This window comes from Phaenicophaeus curvirostris, chromosome 1, assembly GCF_032191515.1.
Source record: "Phaenicophaeus curvirostris isolate KB17595 chromosome 1, BPBGC_Pcur_1.0, whole genome shotgun sequence".
In the NCBI taxonomy this organism is placed as follows: Eukaryota; Metazoa; Chordata; class Aves; order Cuculiformes; family Cuculidae; genus Phaenicophaeus; species Phaenicophaeus curvirostris.
In genome coordinates, this window is record NC_091392.1 from 90,182,487 (window position 1) to 90,202,988 (window position 20,502).

General features: G+C 39.1%; 1 protein-coding gene across 1 annotated transcript in view; it reads left to right on the forward strand.

Moving 5' to 3' along the window:
- The window catches only part of NME7 (NME/NM23 family member 7), a 98,630-nt gene that overhangs the window by 14,164 nt on the left and 63,964 nt on the right, over window positions 1-20,502 (forward strand). Inside the window, exons 2-5 of the mRNA XM_069867827.1 lie at window positions 7,037-7,144; window positions 10,645-10,811; window positions 16,022-16,132; window positions 18,683-18,733. Coding sequence (XP_069723928.1) covers window positions 7,037-7,144; window positions 10,645-10,811; window positions 16,022-16,132; window positions 18,683-18,733 — 437 coding nt within the window. The remainder of the gene's footprint in view (window positions 1-7,036; window positions 7,145-10,644; window positions 10,812-16,021; window positions 16,133-18,682; window positions 18,734-20,502) is intronic.

The following is a 20,502-nucleotide window of genomic DNA, read 5'->3' on the forward strand; positions in this document are numbered from 1 at the left end:
ATACACTTTTTTCCTTTCCCTTTTCTTTCACGAATGGAGATTTTCCTTTTAAATAATTATTTATGATGGAAAATTACTTGTGGTGTGCAAACAGAAATCTTCATACAGCTGCTTTCATTCTGTTTGCCTCATAAAACCAAAGTTTGTGTGATCACAACCTGCTTGTGTGTTTTTGACCACTATCTTGTGTCTTAAGTCTGACCCTTCCTGTCCCCCTCCTCCTTAAGTCTGAAATTTACTGACAAATTCCAGTCAGATTTGGCAGAGGGATAATGATGTTCTTCCAGGTGTCGTGAGAATGGGGAGAGGGAAGGAACCCTCTACGGCATCTTTAAAGAAAGATTTCAGTATGAGCTCAATTCTGCTCAGAGAATCCAGGTGGCTATGTGTTGAGAAATGGTTAATGGCAGCTATGAGCCTTTATTCAATGCCTGAGCAGTGGTCAAAACAGTCAGGGGGTAAGAAACCTGAGTATAGAGAACAAGGCATCGTTATTTCTTGTGTTTGCAGAAGTACTTGTCATTTAGTAATGACAAAGGATCCTAAAGGAAGGCAGACAATAGTGGTTTGGAAGCATATTTGTTTAAGATTGTTGCCGATTGTTTTTAAATATACTAGCCACCTTGTTCAGTGAAACTGAAAGCCATGCAGTACTTGGAAACTACAAAGATAATTGGGTTTGATAAAAAGCAGTGGTTTGCTCAGTGATGAAGTGACACCTTTCATTTTGCTAAATGTTTATTTGCTCTCTGAGATACATTTTGCTGTAGCAGTCCAGGCATAGGATGTACAAAAGGCAGTTAAACTATCTATTTTGTATAAGCTAGAATTGCTCTGTAGCTTTCATAATAAAGGTATTCCTTTTATTTACTAGTGCCCAAAGTGTTGCAAGCCCTCCCATAATAAATATTTAGTATTAGCTGGAGAAGAGAGGCACAGAGGGTTAAGCTGACATGTCTGAGGTTTAACAGAAGTCCCTGAAGAGCTGGAAATGCAGGAATCCCCATCCTGTTTTCTATTTTCCATGAACCTTTATTTAGCAAACCATAAGGGTGTTGGTGATTTCCACTACCCATCCCCCTCCAGGTGAAAATTGATTGCACAAATGGACTAGGGAAGCTCATTAAATATTATGGCATCTCCTAATGTGATTTAGCTTGACATGTCCTGTTTAATGCCTTGACTTCATCATTTTATGTAACATTTTTGTAGAGATTCCAATTGTTTTAAGTGTTTTTGACTTTTCTCTTTCAGCTTTATAGATTTGTCTGCAGGGGACTGTCACATTTGAGTTACCCTTACATGAAAGAAAAGTTGCACTTTTCCTAATGCACTGGTTGAGACAATCTTAAAGCTAATTGAAGTTACTTTTTTTTGTGTAATGTTCTGGATTCATGAGCCCTTGGTGCTGCTTGGAAAGCTGGGTGTACTGCAGACCCACAGCTCCCTAGACAGACGCACCTAAAAGCGTTCAGCCAAAAATAAAACAAAGCTAGCCGGATGTTAAAATGGGAGAACAGTAAAACTGATAGCAATGAACCATTTAAAGCAATTGAAGTATTTCTGGGGCTCTTAAGAAAGCAGGTGATACTGTACAGGGCTTATATCTGTGGCCTGCTGGGGGAGCAGAAGGTCATGAGTGGCTGCCTTTGAGGAAGGTGGAGGTAGGTCTGGCTGAAATCTGTGACTCTTGCTCCTCAGACTAGGATTTTATTGGTGACATTCTTTTCATTTGTGCTGAAGTCCTCTGTTATGGTAGAGCTAAATCTGGAGCAGTGATTGGTCTAGAAGATGAGTGAAAGGTAATTTTTGAGCTTTGAGGAATTGTTTCAAATAATTCATAACAGGACTTAGACAGTTGCTGTTAGAGGTTGACCATACGTCTAGAATAGTAACTTCTGGACCCAGTTCTGAGAAGAATGTTCTTGATGAAGGCAGCTGGTCAGGTCCTCCAGTTCAGCCCACTGTCTGAAGAGCATGAGGCCAATGTCTGTCTAAGGAATGCACCAACACACAGGACGATAGGTCGGGTTTTTTTGTAGAACCTACAAAGAGGAAAGACAAGGAGAAAGATACCTGTTGACTGCCCATTTCAACAAATTCTGCTTTTGCCAAAGAGAATTCTTCACAAACTCATGTATTTGTGCTTCTTTTATCTTTTTCTGTCTTTTGTTTTTCTAAAAACATAAGGTAAGTATGTGTTAATACATAAGGAGACTACCTGATGTTGGAGTCAGCCAGCCCTGTAATAAGTTTTACAATAATTTGTATCCTTGTCCACTGGTACCGTCTCATTTTTATAAAAATATTCTTACTCTTCCAAAATATTTTTGAGTGTTCCGCCAGCCTGGTTTGGGGGTGGAGGAGGGCAGGTTGTGAAAGCAACAATTCTCTTAAAGTTCCTAAAATTTTAGCAACAATTTTCAGGGCTATCTTTCAAGAAACTTTTTTTTTTGTGTGTGTGTGTGTATTAGGAGAAAGAGGGCCAACAGGAAAGCTGGGGAGGGGCTCTTTATCAGGGAATGCAGTGACAGGATAAGGGATAACAGTTTTAAGCTGAAAGAGGGCAGATTTAGGTTAGATGTTAGGAAGAATTTTTTTTCTGTGACGGTGGTTGCCCAGTGAAGTCATGGAAGCTCCATCCCTGGAGGTGTTCAAGGTCAGGCTGGGTGCGACCTTGAGCAGCCTGATCTGGTGGGAGGTGTCCTTACCCATGGCAGGGGCCATTGGAACTGGTTGATCTTTAAGGTCCCTTCCAACCCAATACCCCTTCAGTGTCAGTTGTTCCTGTCTGCTGGTCCATCCTGTTCCCAGTGAGTTTCAAAGAAACAGCTTGATTCTTAAGATCAGCGCTTAACTACAGGTTTTCCCTGTGGCGGCACAGAGCTTTACAAAATATGGGATGCAGATATCAAGATGGATCCTTTTGGCTCCGATTCAGCTTTTGCTGAGATTTGTGCAGTCGTCTTATTGCTTTGTTGGGAGTTGAATCAGGTCCTTTGAGTCTTTTTCTCTCTTGTCTGATTTCAGAGTCACTGAGTCACTTAGAAAACTGAAGGAGCAGCAGACACGAAGCTGCCCACTTAAAAGGTAGCAGTAGTCTTCGTGACTCTTAAACTTATAAAAATGTGGGCAGCAGGTCGTGAGCTTCTGTCAAATGTTATGCATGTGGAAGTTCCTGATAGCATGTATAAAGACTCATAGAACTAAGATTGCCCATAGCACGTAAAGATGCACTTTATAGATACTTCAGGGCTTTTCTGATTTTTAAGAAATATTTTGATGCTGTTTCATGTGAGTAATAAGCTAAAGGAGTTGTGATACACTGCAGGCTGATAACTAGTTTAATCATAGGCAGTTGTTTCCAGGCAATTGCAGCTCAAAAGCACAAGGTGACAAGCAGGCAGAAAAACACTAACCTCAGGCTTACTGATGGGGCAGAATTATCTGTAGAATGGAAAAAAAGAAAGTCATGCCAAAGGCAGGATCTTAGTAAAAATATGTTGCCCATATACTAGTAAGGGAAATCATCTGAACTGCTCTTCCTTTAGACTGTGTTAAGTCTATAAGTGCATATGACCACCAGAAAACAAATTTCATAGCTCCTGCTTCCCTATGTTCTCCATTTGTAAGAGAAACTCTAGGATAAAATTTCTAGTCAAAACTAGAGGAAGAGGACAGAAGCACTCATCCCAGAGTAGAGTAAAACAGTATGGCAGTCAGGAGGCATCTTGGAGCTGGGAAAAATGGATCCAGATGTATATTCTGCATTGTTTAGACCAGAGGGATAAAATTGTTTCTCTACATTCCCATGCAAGTTCCTTAGTCCCTGCGCTGCGGTTCTACCCCTGTTGGTTCTCATGAAAACCTTTGGAAGATCTGCTTTTGTTTTATTTACTGTGGAACAGAAGCCCTTTGGAAGTCTAAAAGTTTTACAAGACAAGATCATTTCCTGTTCAACTTGCTAAGTGTCCTACTCTCTGGTTACGAGCTTCCTTTGGCAGCTGTGTTTCCAACAAAGTTTCCCTCTGCAGCTGAGGTCATTTGTGGGCACGGTTCTTTCATAAATGCTTAGACTTAGCTTCCAGAACTTAGTTCCATACTAGCTAAGAATGACTGGTTCCTTCATCACTTTCAGAATTTGGTACAAAATTTATTTTTTTAAATTCAGCTGTACTTCAGTAAGAGTTACTCGTGTGCATGGAGCTATCCTGCTGTGTATTCTTACATACTAACATAAACAAAAAAGCCTAAGCTAGTAAAATCTATACATGCATCCAAATGGTTTTCCATGCAGCTTGTAAAAGGAAGAAGAAAGAAAAAAAGGCTATTGTTTCTATGTTCACAGTAGGTGAACTCTTGACATCACTGATTGCAGTGGCCCTAGATTTTACCATGAAAAGGGGCTGTGCACATGAAAGTGCCAGTGACTGATACTGGTGACTAAATGAAAAATCTAATGGTGTTCTCCTTGTTTGCTCATATAAATACATTACTTCCCTGAGACAAGGAAATGTGGAAATTTTTGAAGTTTTGCTTAAATAAAAGTTAGTAGCTTCTCTGACATCTGCTATCTAGAAAATATATTTGAAAGGAATGCTGTAGTATAATAGCATGGAGTAATGCAGTTATATCTGTCTTCATGTTATGAGGAGGCATTGATTAAGGATGGTACATCTTTTTAAATTTCATACGTTGCTAGTCAACTTTTGGCAGTAGTACTCTAGAAACAAGGACTGTTTTTAGACAACCTGTTTGGGAGAGAACTGCTTCTCTATAACATCCATCCTTGACAAGATGATGGTCAAATTGGTTGATCAAATGTTTTGTCTTGTCTTCCAGCAGTATGAGTGAATGTAAGATCAAGGTTGAAATTTATCTTTATTCATTATCTGCCAACCCTTATTATTATTTAGCACTACTGACATGCCTGCATAGGAGAATTACGGTGTAGGTTCTGACGTAAGAAAGAGTTTGTTCTGGCGTATGTGTCTTTACAATGAGGGCAGTATGAATGAAGACACAAGTGTGACTGGATTAAGTAAGGGCTAGAAACCAGGATAAGTCCCCAGGGAGATTTTGTGCTGGATGCTGCACCTAAAACGTGAGTTTAAGTATTGTCAAAGACTGCAGTATATAGTGTAGAGATAACACAGAAGTTAAAGTAGCTTATGCAAATAAGACTTTGATTGCTGTACGGACTTATAAGGTTAGAAATGAAAGCTTTGCATCATTCACAGAGCACTTACCTGCCCCCACTGTAATCTCTCTGTAATCATAGAATCATAGAATGGTTTGTGTTGGGAGGTGTCCTGTGGCAGGGACACCTACCTTCAGACCAGACTGCATCAAGCCCCATCCAGCCTGGCCTTCAACACTTCTAGGGATGAAGCATCCACAGCTTTCCTGGGCAACCTGTGCCAGTGCCTCACCACCCTCATCATGAAGAATTTCTTCCTAATATCTAATCTAAATCCTCCCCCCTCTAATTTAAAGCAACTCCCCCTCATCCTATCACTCAATGCCCTTGTAAAATGTCCCTCCCCTCTTGTAGCCCCCTTTCAGGTACTGGAAGGCCACTATAAGGTCTCCCCGGAGACTTTATATAATCATGTAATTTTAAAAAATAATGTAATCAAGTCTTTGTTTTGCAGTGTAGGGGTGCCATAAGGGCTGCCAGGACAATGAGGTGCTTGCCATATATTCATGTCACTGTACAATCCAGAAATTGTTTTTCATTATCTTTTTCTTCCCCCTGCTGCTTGTGTTAGGCCTTCAGCCTGCAAAAGCACTTAGTCCTAAGTCAGTTTTAAGCTGAGGATGCTGAAAGAAGAAATGCACTGACAGGAAAAGCAAGATCACTGTTGTTTTTTTTGTATTTTTTCTATTTTGATTTGGTTTTGGGATTTTTTTTGTGTTTTTAGTTAGTTTAGTTGGTTTTGATGTCTACGTGTCCATAGGCTTGCACTCACCAGGAAAGTTATTATGATTCTTTTCCTGCTGATGTTCCAGAACAGTCATGGAAACTTATGGAAGCTCTCTCTGTCCTGTTGCTTACTGAGCAGTCTCAGAACTAACTGAAATGCTGCTGTTTTCTGAAATCTGAAGTACAAAAAAGGCCTGTATGGCTTCAACTTGAACTCCCAGTTGTCCCTGAATGTTTAAGATGTGTAAGAGAAGATTACAGATATCACCACAGAGTGGAAGCCTGTGACAAGCTTGTGCTTTCCCTTGGGGACAACAATAAGATGTAGCAAATGTGTGGAAAATAAAAACTTAGAGCTCCATCTAGCAGCTGTCCAATAACTGATACTGCAGTATCAATGGCTAACAAACATATACCTCTAAGAGGTGCTGAAACTGCACATCCACGTGCATTGCATCGCCTTTGTGCTTACTTTCCTGCAGGGGATTATCCTCTGAAGGATGAGGAGTGGAGAGAAGCTACACATGTAGCTACAGTTTAGGAATTAATGGCAGTCTAGCTTTCTTGTCACACTCCTTAGGGGCAGAAAATGAGTTGTAAATGAGATTGGGCTGTTTATGCTTTATGTAAATGACAGGAGGTTAAGCAGTGAATCAAACTAATGTTGTCCTCAACTTGAATGTGCTTATCTTGGCATTAACAGGAGTTCAGATATCACTGCTCAGGAAGAGGAAAGTGTTTTCTTGTAGGCTGTGTAGAAAATGTGTTAAGATTCTGTAAGTTAGTTGTGAACAAACACGGTCTCTTAAGAAATGAAAGTAAGTCAAATACTTGGCTCAATTTCATGAAAAAAGTCTAACAACAACTGCAACAACAGTCCATATTTCACGACTGATGAAATCAGAATGTGTTTTGGTATTGTTTGGAAAACTGTCATACTATTTCCATCGTCTTTAAAAGATGATCACTAACAAGTGAAATGATATCACCAGCTCTGGTGAGCAGAGTATAATATGCAGAGTGTGCAAGTGCCATCTGTTAGTGTGTGTTTTTATATATAGGACATGTAGGATTACTAAGATAACCCTTTTCCTTCTTTTCTTTTTGCAGAGTCAAGATGATAGATACGCTTTCACTGCGGAATGGTATGACCCAAATGCTTCACTCTTCCGGCGTTTTGAGATTCTGTATTATCCCAGAGATGGCTCAGTTGAAATGGTAAGAATAAAAGGAAAAAAAAATCTCATTTTCATAAATATAATATCAGTTTAAACAGTTAGGCAGTTGCTTTCCATTTTGCAATGTCTAGTAATTTTCTGGGTAAGGTGTAATTTAAGACGTATCTTGCTCTGTTTCTAAAATGGAAGGCAAAAGTACAACTTCTCAGTGAAACATGTGGAAGAGCTTCTACATTTATGATTTTTTTTTTCCTTGAAGCTTGCTTTGACATGGAGAGATTAATTTCCATAAATTACAGATCTGTTGTCATTCAATCTCTGCTTGGGTTTCAGCATTGAAACTCAGAAGCACTGACCTGCTGCTTGAGAAGCATAAATTGAAGCTAAATCCAAACAAGGGAATAAGCTTCAGCTGGAATTCCAGAAATCTCTGAAGAGCAGCAAAGTGTAAGAAAATCTTATCAAAAGTAGAGAAAATGATAAATTGCTCTTAATTTAGTTTAAATGACAGGAAGGGTATTTCAGACAGTGGGATCTAAATTTTTCCATCAGTGGCACTTGAACAGACCTTTCTGAATTGTGGTTTGTACAACTAATCCACATTTTTTTTTTTATTGACAACAGGTGAAAACAAGACTTTGCAGAAGCAGGCATTTGTATAAAAATGTAATATGTGGTGTAAAGGTAATCCTAATGAACCAACCAGTGGTTTGTGCTCCCTTTTAGGGATGAGTGAGTAGTTTGGACTAGTCTAGTCCGATTTTTAGTGAAGACTTAAGGGTCTGAGAATTGCTTATATCTGGGTATTCACACTTTGTAATTTCACTATCAAATTTTAGTTTACCTGCTATAAAGGTCATACACAGAAATAAGAAAGCTGGTGGAATCTGCCTTTTCTTATCCAGACTACAGGTCACTAAAACCATGGTACCCACCTGTTTGAGGAGATGTACTTTGCACTTTTTACTGATAGTGTCTTTAAACAAACTCTATCATGATGTTGTCCCTTTGAAGTTAGTTCTTCATATGATGTCTCTGTGTGCTCAGTTGTCAAAATGTGAGGATTTTTCTTTTTTCTTTCCCAGAGGCAATTTAACTGATCAGTCAGGAGCTGTAAGAACCTTCCTACACAGCCATGTGTAGGCTGGCAAGATTGTTGTTCATTTCACCTAGATATCTCAAAACCAAAAGCTTTCAATGTGTTCTTGAGCTTCTTAATGCATTCAGCATCAAATACCTGTGGCTTGGTAGACACCTGCATTTTGCTAGTGTGCTCTCAGGTTAGAATAGTGTTGTGTGTACACAGTCATGATTGTGTATGGACTGTGTATGATCAGGACAAGAGTTAAAAAAGCAAAAAAGTGTGTAGCATCTCTACAGAAAGAATCTCTCAAGATGAAATTTGGGAGGTGAGTTTTTGGATAGAGATTAAATTTAGAATTTTCTTCATTTTTTAAAAAATTTCAGCAGAATTTTGTGATTCTTTATTAATGAACAATTCTGCACCTTTTGGTAAATTCATGCGGAGACGACAGCTACCTGCTCTTACATCTAACATATCTGAGGAGAACAGAGGTAATGGATATGGGGCAGCTTCTCCCTGCTTATGAGAAAGATGTTTCATCCCCTTTCCTACCTCCCTGATGATACCTCTCCTTTATCACACACCTCAGGTGAGGGTGGAGCAGAACTGTTGAAAGGCCGTGTTTTGTGAAGTCCTCAGCTTTCTTTTTCTTTTTCAGTCCTTCATGTGTCTTGATTGTTAACGTGAATAAAAATGACAATGAGAATAATGAGACAAGTTTCCAGCTTGCCATGCAGCTGGAAGAAGGCAGGGTTTTGTCCAGGGACAGCAAGCAACTTTTATGATCAAACTGAATCTCTTGACAAAAACACACCCCATTCTCTGAATTTTCCACAGTTAGTAATTCTCATGGGGGATTCTTAAAGCCTGAACAACTTTTCTTTCTACAAGAGATTTCTTAAAGAGAGAGAAGAAATCTTTAAAAAGAACAGATTCTTAGCAGAGGACTATTTTATTTTGGATAATTTACTTCCACATGTATGTGGGCAGGAGGGGAACAGTCCAGTCAGTCTTATATTTCTTCTGCTGTGGCTTATCATTCACTTTATTAAGAGGTCTTTCAAGCCCGTTCAAAAATCCCACTGTAAAGGAGTCTTTAACATGAATAGATGTCTCTCTCCCCCTGCCTTTATCTTCTGCCTCAGAAGAGAGAAACAGCATTTCTAGCAACTATATGTGAAATAATCAAGGAAACATTCAGATTTTTAGTCAAGATGCTAAAGAATTTGAGTATGGTCAAGTCAGGTAACGGGCTTTTTGGCAAAGTCCAGGAGGGAACAGGTAGCTAAGTTCAAGTGACTTTTTTTAACATGTTGTCATTTTATTCCCTGCCAGACTAGAATAGAGTAAGAGCACCTGTGAGGGGCTAAAGACATTTCAGCATGGAAGGATTCTTCCGTATAATCCTACTTCAGCAGGAGGATATATCAAAATAATTGGTATTCCCTGATCTGTAATGTTTTGTCCATTCTGAAAATCCTTACAATTCTTCCAGCCTTCTAACAGGAGAGTGATGTATTCACACATCTCAGAACATGAAGGAGTGTATAATTTTGCTCTTAATTTTTTTTTCTCCAAAATTTATGAGAATGATATTCTTTTTTTAATGCTGTTCTAGTTTAAATATCATTGCAATGGAGGACAGTACACATAATACAAGACAGAACAGGGAAAGTTTGGCCTGAAGAAGACAAAACTCTTCCCTTCACAGGATTCCACTTCTCCAGGAAGCTGAAGTAGCATCTGTAATATCTACATGCAGTGAATGAACTCATCAGATTGCCTTTTGTGCTTTACCAGCCCACCCAGAAAAACTACGCATTAATGTCTTGCTCCTTGCTTGGAATGAATTGTCGTGACAGGCTTTTGAGCTTGCAGCTCTAGGCAGGGAGAACTTCTCAACCCAGTGTTGCAGTCATTCATCCGTCCCTAATTCTGAGTCTTATGCAGTCAAGTAAAGTGTAGTATCACTGGAGCGATGCCCTCAAGAGGAGACCTGCCACAGCGTGTATCTTGATAATGCCTGCTGCGAGTTGCTGGTCTGTGAAACAGCACAGATCTGCTAGGGGGAACTCTCAGTGAGACTGGGCAGAGGTATCCCCTAGGCACCTGAACGATTTAACACAGCTTGAATTTGCACAAGCAGGTGATAAAATAAAAAATGCAAAGATAGCTGTCAGCTGAGACTAAATGGAACAAATTTGTAATTGTGGTTTAGTCTTCTAAGGTTTCCTGGTACACCTGCACATTCAAAAGGTTAGGAATTAAATCAATTTAGTAATCAGATTCAGTCCCACAGCGCTATGGAAATTTCTGAGTCATAGAATCACCAGGTTGGAAAAGACCTCTTGAATCATCAAGTACAACCATTCCTAAGGTAGAATATAAATTACGTTGAGTTTGCCCACAGCTTAAATCTCTTGCTATGGTAGTTTTTAATCTTCTCTTCTCTGTAGTATGATGCGAAGAACCGTCGCCTCTTCCTGAAGCGCACCAAGTATGAGAGCTTACACCTTGAGGATTTATTTGTGGGCAATAAAATTACTATCTTTTCCCGTCATCTATCCTTAGTGGACTATGGGGATCAATATACAGCCCGCAAGCTGGGGAGCCGCAGAGAGAGGTAAGAAAGCATATTCTTTGAAACTGTTTGATTGGGGTTTCAAAGTAGTTGTTCTTTGCTGGAAAGGAGATAAGTTTTCTGTACGATAGGTAGAGGAGGAGATAGAAACGAGTTTGCGTGCAATTTGAAGTGATCTGGCATACAGTTAGCTGGAGACAAGCTAAGTGGCTCCTGCTTGTGGGCAAACCCGTAACTGCCACTCTTACGTAATGGATCTTCAAAGCCAGCTTCTCCATCGTGTCAACTGCTGACTCCTCTAAGTCTTTTGAGAGAGAAGAGAGGAGGAAAACATGGGGTCCTGTTCATCTTTGTTACTACTCTGGGGCAGGCTGCAGTATTCTTGTGTTTTGTGGGGTCTCTTAGAGCAGAATCGCTATGGTGACCCTGATGTGTACGGCACTCAAAAGGCCTGCATCTTGCAAAACTACCACCCATCTCTCTGGGATGTGTGCAGAAGCCTAATGCCTGACCAATCAGATCCACTTTGGGTTAGTAGCGGTAACTGAATACAGTAGGAGCAGGAGTGAGAGGCTTATTCCCATTTTCCATTGTTTTTCCCACTGTGGCAGATCTTTTCTGAGAATTTTTTCAACATCCCCTTAGCTCTTTTTACATGAGGACAGGAAATATAGAGCAAGAATGTCAATAAAATCTGCAGGCTTGTTCTTTAAGACAGAATTCATTTATAATGGATGAAAATAAGTCTCAATCTCTTTCTGGTTGAAAGACTTGCTTTGGAAAAGATTTTAAGAGCCCATCCAAGCACAAAAATGTCAGGAGATACTTAATAAAATGACAATAAGATTAATTTACGAGGACCTTAAATCTGGTTTGATTGCAGTACAGGTAACCTCTGAATTTGCAAATTAACCTCTTTTTATAATTTTCTCCAGCATTTTTTTGAAAAGGACACAGAGTATTTTGTTAGGTATGATCTTCCAGTGGGCTTTACTCACCAACTTTGTTGCTCCCTACCAATGACTGGGCTTATTTTGACTTATTTTTGGAGAACTACACTTAACCAGACGTACAGGAAGAGTTGCAAGTTTTAACAAATATCTTTGTCTTAACCTCCTAAAAACATTGCTATGGAAATGACTGCCGCAATATCTTTCTAGAAGGAGTTCTTGTGGTACTTTTTTTCCAAGATAGGGTTGGGCATGGTGCAAGAGTAGCAAAGGCGGTGGAGAAAACCAGAAGACAGCTTCTGTATATGTAGCGACTCTCTCTGTTCCTCAGTAGAGTCTTGGGTAGATTACACCTGTCTTGTTTCCGATTATTATTTCAACATAATGGTTTATAGTGTTGTATTTCTTGCTCTGCCAAAACTAGTGAAAGCCCTAGTGCTGATGCAGTTATACCAAGAAAAGGCATCTTGTGGTAAAATGTCATGTTCTTCCTGTAAGGGAAGTTGCTGTCTGTACAGTAACACTATAGTTGTATCAGTGCAGCGCTCCTGGGAAGGGGTGGGTTTTTGTACTGTTCTGCAAAAGCAAGGAAGGGAATTTATGACATGTCATCTGTTTGGAAAACATTTTAGGAATGTCGCCTGAAAGATAACACAGATACACGAGTGGTGTTACATATTCGGAATAGCCCAGAGGAACACAGTGAAAGGTGTCTTAAACAGGCAAGGGGTCCTCAAAATCTGGTTTCTGCACAGAAGCTTTCACTGGGTAAACAGGGTCCTTAAAAAGAGTCCTTAGGCAAAACAGATGCATATGGGGTATTTTTCCTTTTGGCCTGGTCCTAGCAGGCTTTTCAGCAGTTATTAGTTAAATGCATACAGTAAGATTTCTGCAACATGTGATAATTACTAAAAATAATTTGTAGTTGGAATTCTGCTAATAATTTTATGAAGGTCACACAAAGTGGAAGGTTTCCCCATCTTTTTCTTGGCTTTATGCTGTGCAGGACTATCAGCAGTTTAGTTGAACTTTGAAAATACATTCTTTGGTTGATGAATATGTATGCAGGCTGGCTCAGCAAAGGTCTTCGAGGGAGACTGAGAAATGTATATGAAAAGTCTTAAACGCTTTGAATTAGGAACGTTTGGTTTTGCCAGTAAATCAAGTGAATGTGACTTTAGGTACATGAGGTACAAAAGAAATGTATAAAAAGTGGCCAGATTTGCACAGGCCCTTTCTTAGGCTAAAATCATTAAGACAGTTCAATGTAGTTTTAATTTCTACACCTACTTTTCTTCTATATAGGCTCAATTTTAAAATACAACCATATTTGAGTGTTTATTTTCCCTGCTCCCCCCCATTACATTGTAAGGAAACCGTCACAAACAATGACTAAAGAAGGTAAGTAAGCAGGCGCTTACTTACAGTGTAACCCATATAGGAAACACTGGTGTTGGACGGGGATTCCTGTTTCTGTAGTCTTTCATTTGTGATTCTAGGTGGTTTTGTAAATGAGATATGCATTTGTCCAACTGGTGCATCCTGCCTAAGTAGACTGTACTTAGAGTCAGTTAATATCACTGGTTTTGAAAATGGTGTTAGAAAGCTTGTGTCTCAACCAGAAATATTTGAATTCTTTTTTGATTGGATATGTTATTCTTACGCTTCCAGTCTTTGACATAATCAGTGTTTCTTCCCTGACAAGACATAAGCTACTGTACATGCAACAGTCGTATTATTAGAAATAAGTAGGTCTCGCATGCATAGCCACAGCATGCATTGCACACCATTCCTTTGATCAGTTCCCATCTTCTGCTGTTTCGGTACTCATTGGAGTACTGTCATACAGTCCCTCTGAAACTGTAAGCAAATGAGCTTAATTTTCATTCTTTCTCCCCTGTTCCTAGACATAAAACTGTTTCAAAATGTACTTTGCAGACTGCATCATGTCAAACACTAAGAAACATATTCCTAATTAAAGCTAAAAATAGGGCACGAGTCAAAATGTGATCTCAAAGGCAGTCTTCAGCATCCTGAGTTATGCTTTCCTTGTCCTTCATGCCTCTGAGAAACTCATACTGTCTCTGAAACTCATAAAGTTTATGTATTAGTGTTAGAGAAAACATTTGTTTACAGAAGTTATACTTGTAAAACAGATGTTGTAAGAGTTGCTCATTGCAGTTTGTATCAATGTCTTCTAGGTAAATTGCTTCATAATGCAATATTTTATTACATATTGATAGGAATTGCAGTTTTACTGGAGAGCTTGAAATTAGAAAAGTAAGGGACAATCTATTTCTATTACAGCATTAGCAGTCTGCCTCAAAGAGCCGCTGTAGTAACATACATTCAAAAAAGTATTCCTCAAGGAAATGCAAACGGCACTGAAGATCTCATTCCAGTGGTTTGATCCTTACTATTCATGGTAAATGACAGAGCTCAGAACCTCTTATGCCAGAATGCAGGTCACGCATTGTGTGACGGGGTGGGTACGTGTCATCAGTCAAGCATGCAGCTGCTCCCCCTCATGTGCCTCGATGCACACGGCACACCCTATTATATGATAAATAATCTCACAAAATGAGATGGAGCTGTGAAATCCTTGGGGAAGAGAGGAACAAGCTACAGGCCATAGGCTGTGTTGAGTACGCTAGCAAACTGTGTTGGATATTGGCCAGAGGTCAGCCTTTCCTGATCTGGAGATAGAGCTAAACAAACTTCAGTTTGTGCTGCAAGAGGCTGAAGCATAGGCTTGGTTGACTACTCTCATAGAGTTTCTGGCTACAATCTTAAGCCATCAGGCTTTCTGTGTCATCTTTCCCAATGGATCTTGGAATTAGCTGGTCCCTGTATATGAATTTCCTGATGCTTGAGGAAATCTCTGCCTGTTTCTGAGCTCTGAAGGTCGTCTATGTCTCTTGCTTAGTTTCAGATGAAATGTCACATCATCCTTTTTACATTTCCTGATCCTAACACCTCTCTTCTCTTAGATTTACAGTGAAATATAGTCTCTCTGTTCCCAAAGCATCTGTCAATCTCAGATCACTTAAAGTTCAAAGTAAACATAGTGGAAGTTCATCCATCTTCTGTATTTGCCCTTGCTAGAATATATTGCTGCTAACCTAAAGGCTGCTTTCCATGCTATGCTGTTATATAAAAATAAGACATTTGTAATTATTTGCCTTTTATTTAGAGAAGTACTGCAAGTGAAAAGTCTGCCTTGGGTAGCCTTCATTATTTGAAACAGCATAAGAGATGGAAGGAGCTCTTCAGGACTGTCAGAGATGTGGAATTTCTGCGATACAGGGTTGAATAAATCTGTTGATTTGTAAGCTGAGCACATTTGAAGCTGACTCACCACAAGATGAATGCAAATAGAAAATGCCATTTTACAGATCTTCTTTTTGCGCTTCTTATTTTTGATTAATAATATGTTTAGTGCTGAAGCTGTACTTGGTGCTGTGCAAAGCACACTGATAAAACAGTCATGGCCTGGAGTATGTGGAGTATAAAAAGATAACTATTGAGAAGACAGGATGTACTTGGAAACAAAGATGTGGGGGAGAGTGTAGAGATTTTTGAATTGGTCCCCCTTAGAATATAGCTGTCAGTCAGTATGAAAGATGTAATAGCTCTGACAACCTTTTATTGTGTTTATTAGCAGTGTTGGTTATTTGGCATGTGAATTGTATACCATGAAGTGTTGTACCAATTGCAATAGGACCTTCTTCTCACTGAGGCCTCTAAATATTTTACAAGTAAGAATAAAACAATCATTTCATTTCGAGTTTTATGGAAAAGGTACATGTTTCCATAATATTTTTAAATAGACAATTTTAACGACTTAATTTTTATGTATGTCATGATTAACATTAGGAAAAAAGGGTGCTTAACAAGTGTAGGGAGACATTAACAAATCAGTTGTGTTCTAATGCAGAGCTGTGAGTGAGGAGCTATAGAGATACCCACTAGCTAAGGGAGAGGCAGACAAATTGTTTGTTTTGAAGGGAGAAGCTGGTAAATAATAACTGCTGGTGGAACACTGTGGGCTGACTTGGGTAGAAAGCCAAGGAAATTGTAATGTGGGAAGCTCATTCTTATCTGAATAATGTCTTGTGCAGGCATTCAAGAACAGCGTGGAAATTGATGAGACAGTGGGACTAGGATGTCTGACTGTGGCAGAATTTCTGTCTTTGATGTGATGTTTTTTTGTCTGATTATAAACTTGACATGCACACCGAATGCTCTAAGGAAAGTAGCGTTGGCTATATCTTTCTACTTTTTGTCTTCTCCCCCCCTCAGAACGCTGGCTTTGATTAAACCCGATGCGATGCCCCAGATGGGCGAATTAATTGATAACATCATTAATGAAGGATTTACAATAACTAAGGCCAAAATGATGATGCTTTCAAGGTAAGGAATTTTTTTAAGCTTAGCTCTACTGTATCTGAATATTATTTTTGCGGTTAAGAATGTTCTCTGAAGCTATCCTGTGCGTTCCCACACACCAAATCATTCCAGTGAGTAACAGAGGAAGCTCATATGTTTCCTAATCTTGTTGGTTTCTGAAAGCATGTAAAGCATTAAGCTAAGTATTAAAAAGTTCCGTGCAAATGAGTATGGGAGATTAAATATGTAATGCTTCTGCATAAATCCAAGGTGAATGCCATAGTTTTAGCAATTCAGCAGTGTTTACTGCTGACATACCTATATGTCCTCACTTAATGGCTTCCTGATACAAACCACATTGCTGATTATTAAGTGTTGTCTTTAAAGTAATTGGTTTGTTCACTCTCAATAAATCCATTGTTTTAATTTGTGCTCTCAGAACCCAAACTTGTTTGCTTTTTAATGACTGGAAGTCCCAGGCAAAGCAGATGATCTTCTGATGTCATTGCAGGGTTGGACAGATTTTATTCATGTGTCTTCCTAATCCCCCCCAAGCCCTTTGCTGTTTTCCACTTGTCTCGATGAGCCACAAAATTTTAAAGAAGTATGTTGTGGGAAAGAAAACATAATTAATTTACCCTGGAGGACTTCCCCAATGTTACTGCACTATTTCTTCATTGCTGCTTTGCCAAGCCTGTTCATATCGGTCTTTGAAAAGAAAAGCTATCTGTCTTACTTAATACCATTTTTATGTGTTCATGAACAATTTCCCCCCTGCCTCAAAACCTTTTTGGCTTTCTGAAATACTGATAAAGCAACTATGTGACTTTCTCCTCTGGTCTCTGCATTCACCTGCTGCAATGTTTGGTGATACTGGTCCCAGATCCTCCTTAAAACAACTCCAGTTTGTGATTTCAGTCAGGTTTCTAATGCTCATGTACAATCCACAATGTCTTTCAAGCCACCCTTTTTTTGGCTTGCTGTCCTGCAGTCTGAGAGATTTGATCCTGAAGTGCTGTGTTGGGTGGTTCTTTATTTCAGTGTCCATCTGAGAACTTGAAGAACTGTTGAGCCAAGTCACGTTCTTTAGGGTTGACTCACACTGAAGGGAAGAAACTTTGGACTTAAACTTTTGTTTCCTGTTGCTGTATAAAAAAGTACTGCTCGTCTTGTATAATTGAAAGTAATTACCAATAAGCACAAGACTGGGCTGTGATACTCCACATATTTAAAACAATGTCTTGAGTTTTTGTGGTTTCTGTGCATATTATGTACTGTTTCTTGGGACTATGCCATTTTAAAATGATAGAACTGTGGCTTTGCCAAAGTCTTCTACCCTTAGATCTCTGCAGGCATGCTTGTTTAAACCATTGTCATCATCTACTGCTTTCTTTAAAGGGATTATTACTGACATTGGGCAATCACTGTTAAGTACATTCATGCCTTCTGTAAAAAATGTAGCCAAGATATGAAAGTGAGGGCAGGCTCCTACTTTGATAGGTCAGCTCTCTAGTATCTTCATTTAATCATATGTCAGTTCAGTCTGTTGTTTCCAGATGAACACTTTTCCATTCTTTAAAACCAGAGAACTAACGAGAGAGAAGAAATAAAAAAGGAACCTAGTTACAAAGCACAACTGTAGTTTTACATTTATTGCAACAGGAATTCTTAACTGAGTAGCAGAGCTCAATATGTTTCAGAAATCTATCCCTCAAATATTTCTTTGCCTTCAGAAATGATAAATTAATCTGTTTACATACCTTTTTGATATTTGCTTCCCAAAATTATTTGGTGTGTTGGTTTCAGAAGAGGATTTGCTGGTGAAATAGTGAATTGTAATGAGATACTTTAGGCTATTTGCAGAGTGTAGGTTTGAAGCTTGAGATTGCAAAAGCTCCTGTGACTAGCATTGTTTTTAAATCATGTCTCTGCTTTAATTATGAAATGGAAAGAAAGCATATTAGCTGTACGGTCAATGAAAATCTTTCGAATCCCTCATACTTACACTGAAATGAAAGCAACAAACCAGAAGTATCCAATTCCAACAAGCAGGTGCTCATTTTGACAAAAAGCTGGAGCGAGCTGTGACTTCACATATTTTTGAAGGTCAGGAAAATTATATTCTTATGTTCTTCCTGAGGTTATTTCTTTCCTTTGGCAATGTTGGTCTTAAGTCTGGACTGCAAATGGGAGAGAGATGTGACAAGTTGCGTTGCAGAGGGCAGAACCGTGCCTTTGCTCAGAATTGGAATCTGCTGTTTGAAAAACATGAAGGTAATTTCTTTCAAACTGAGGTGAAAGATGAAAACAACATAGTAGCAAGTGGCTTGGCAAGAAAGCGACTCTGCAGCATTTATTTCTCAACCTGAGAATGCGGGGATCATCAGTGCCCCTACAATCCATGCCACAGGCTTCAGTAATTACTTCCCTCCCACAGCAGAAACATAAGGAGTTGTCAGCTGCAAGCTATACCTGTAGCCACACTGAATATGACAGAAAGTTAAATGTAGTTTCTGTTATCTATGTGCATATCTGTACCTATGTATCTACAGCTCTGTCTTTTTACTCTTCCAGAAAAGAAGCAGCTGATTTCTATGTAGACCATCAAACAAAACCTTTTTACAAGTAGGTATATCAATTTCAGCTTGATGCATATTAAGCTTTATTTGTTGAATGCACAGGATTCATTTAACATATTTAGTATTGCAGGACCATGGGAAAATCAGAACTTGTCTTAGTTCTGTTGAATGTTGAGTGAAGCCCTTTGCAAACTATGCACCCTGTTCATCTTCCTCCAGGGCCAGATCCTTATTTCAGCTATCCAGGGTTTTAACTCACTGACTTTACAGCCTGATGACATCAGGGGAATGTCTTTGGTCTCTTAGAAGTGAAAATGTTCCTAGCAAGACAAAACTTCAAAGCCAAGAGAAGGAACTTCTTCAGGATCAAGGTGGAGCTTGCAGATAATGAGAATCGGGGGTGGGGGGGTGCGGGGGGGAACACTTAGCTGCGAGAATTCATTTGGTAGCAAGTACCCCAGTCATAAGTAACTGAAAGAATAGTGCATGGGACAGGTGTTTACTGTACTGCTACCCTTGGAGAAAACATCAAACTTCCATGGTGCTAGACTCTTCCACATGACATGAAAAATCTTAGTCTTTCCTTAACTGACCTGATTGATGGTTATCACAGAATCACAGAACAACCAGGTTGGAAGAGACCCACCGGATCATCGAGTCCAACCGTTCCCATCAAACACTAGACTGTGTTTCTTTTTTGCCTGAAAGTGCCAACAATTTGCTTTTCCTCCCTCTAGGTTTGGTGGTCTTCCTCTTTTAGAATGATGCAGCTCTGCCTTGGTTTTTTCAGCTATGTTGGAACCTGGGTTTGCACTTACTATGTCAAAAGACCTGTTTTCAGTACTGTCGTGAATTATTTGAGTATTAGGATCTGCCTGTTGCTTTCCCGCAACAACAACTGATCTATTGTGGTTCCAAACTCACACCCTTCATGGTCGCATGGCCTTGGGCTATTCTGACCGTGATGGAGATCAGAGGCAGGTTTAGAATTGCCTTTTCTTTGCTGAGTAAGCCTGTTTGAATACGTTGATAAATAAGCAAGAATTTTGCCTGTAATGTTATTTCACAGATGTCTGTCTACACTAATACTAATTATCCTAGGAACGGTAGCCTTTGTCCACTGTGATGTGTCTGTCTCCCATCGTACAGTCCTATTTGGTATATCTTCTTTATAGGATTTTTCTCTAAATTAGAAACAAATAATTGTAAAGCGTTACAAATCAAATAGAACCAGAACCTTCAAGGCAGTGAAATGTTTTATAAATTCTTTGCCTCATAAATATTTAGCATTCTGGTACTTGTCTTTAAATTCAGATTTAATTTGCAACTTCACTAGTCAATGTAAGTCTAGTGAACAGTAGGGAAAATAGCATTTCTACTTGTTTGGAAAAGAATGTTTTTCATGTTAAAGAATTTAATTCTTAAAATTTGTTTAATATTCAGGATTATTCTGCTCAGTAAGCAGTGTTATAGAAATTGCTTTTTTGTTCAGTGTATATATGTAGAACCCATTTCACTGTATCCTAAACAAGCAGTCTCTAATGAATGGAACCTGTGTTCTGGTAGCTTTTCCCTGTGTAGTTTCCTTATGTTTATGTAACTTTTAATGTAATTTCTTTAGCAAAGAACTAGTAGGATTTCTCTTCTCTTCTTGCCCACTGATCATTGCATAAATGATGGTTAGGAGGAAGGTGGTTGGAGAAGCACACATAGCCACAATTTTAATTGTGTAAAGCTCTTTTGTTTAAGAAAGTAGTAAAAAAAAAAATTGAAACAACTTTCCCCTTTGTTGGTTCTGTCCAGACTGTAAAGGCA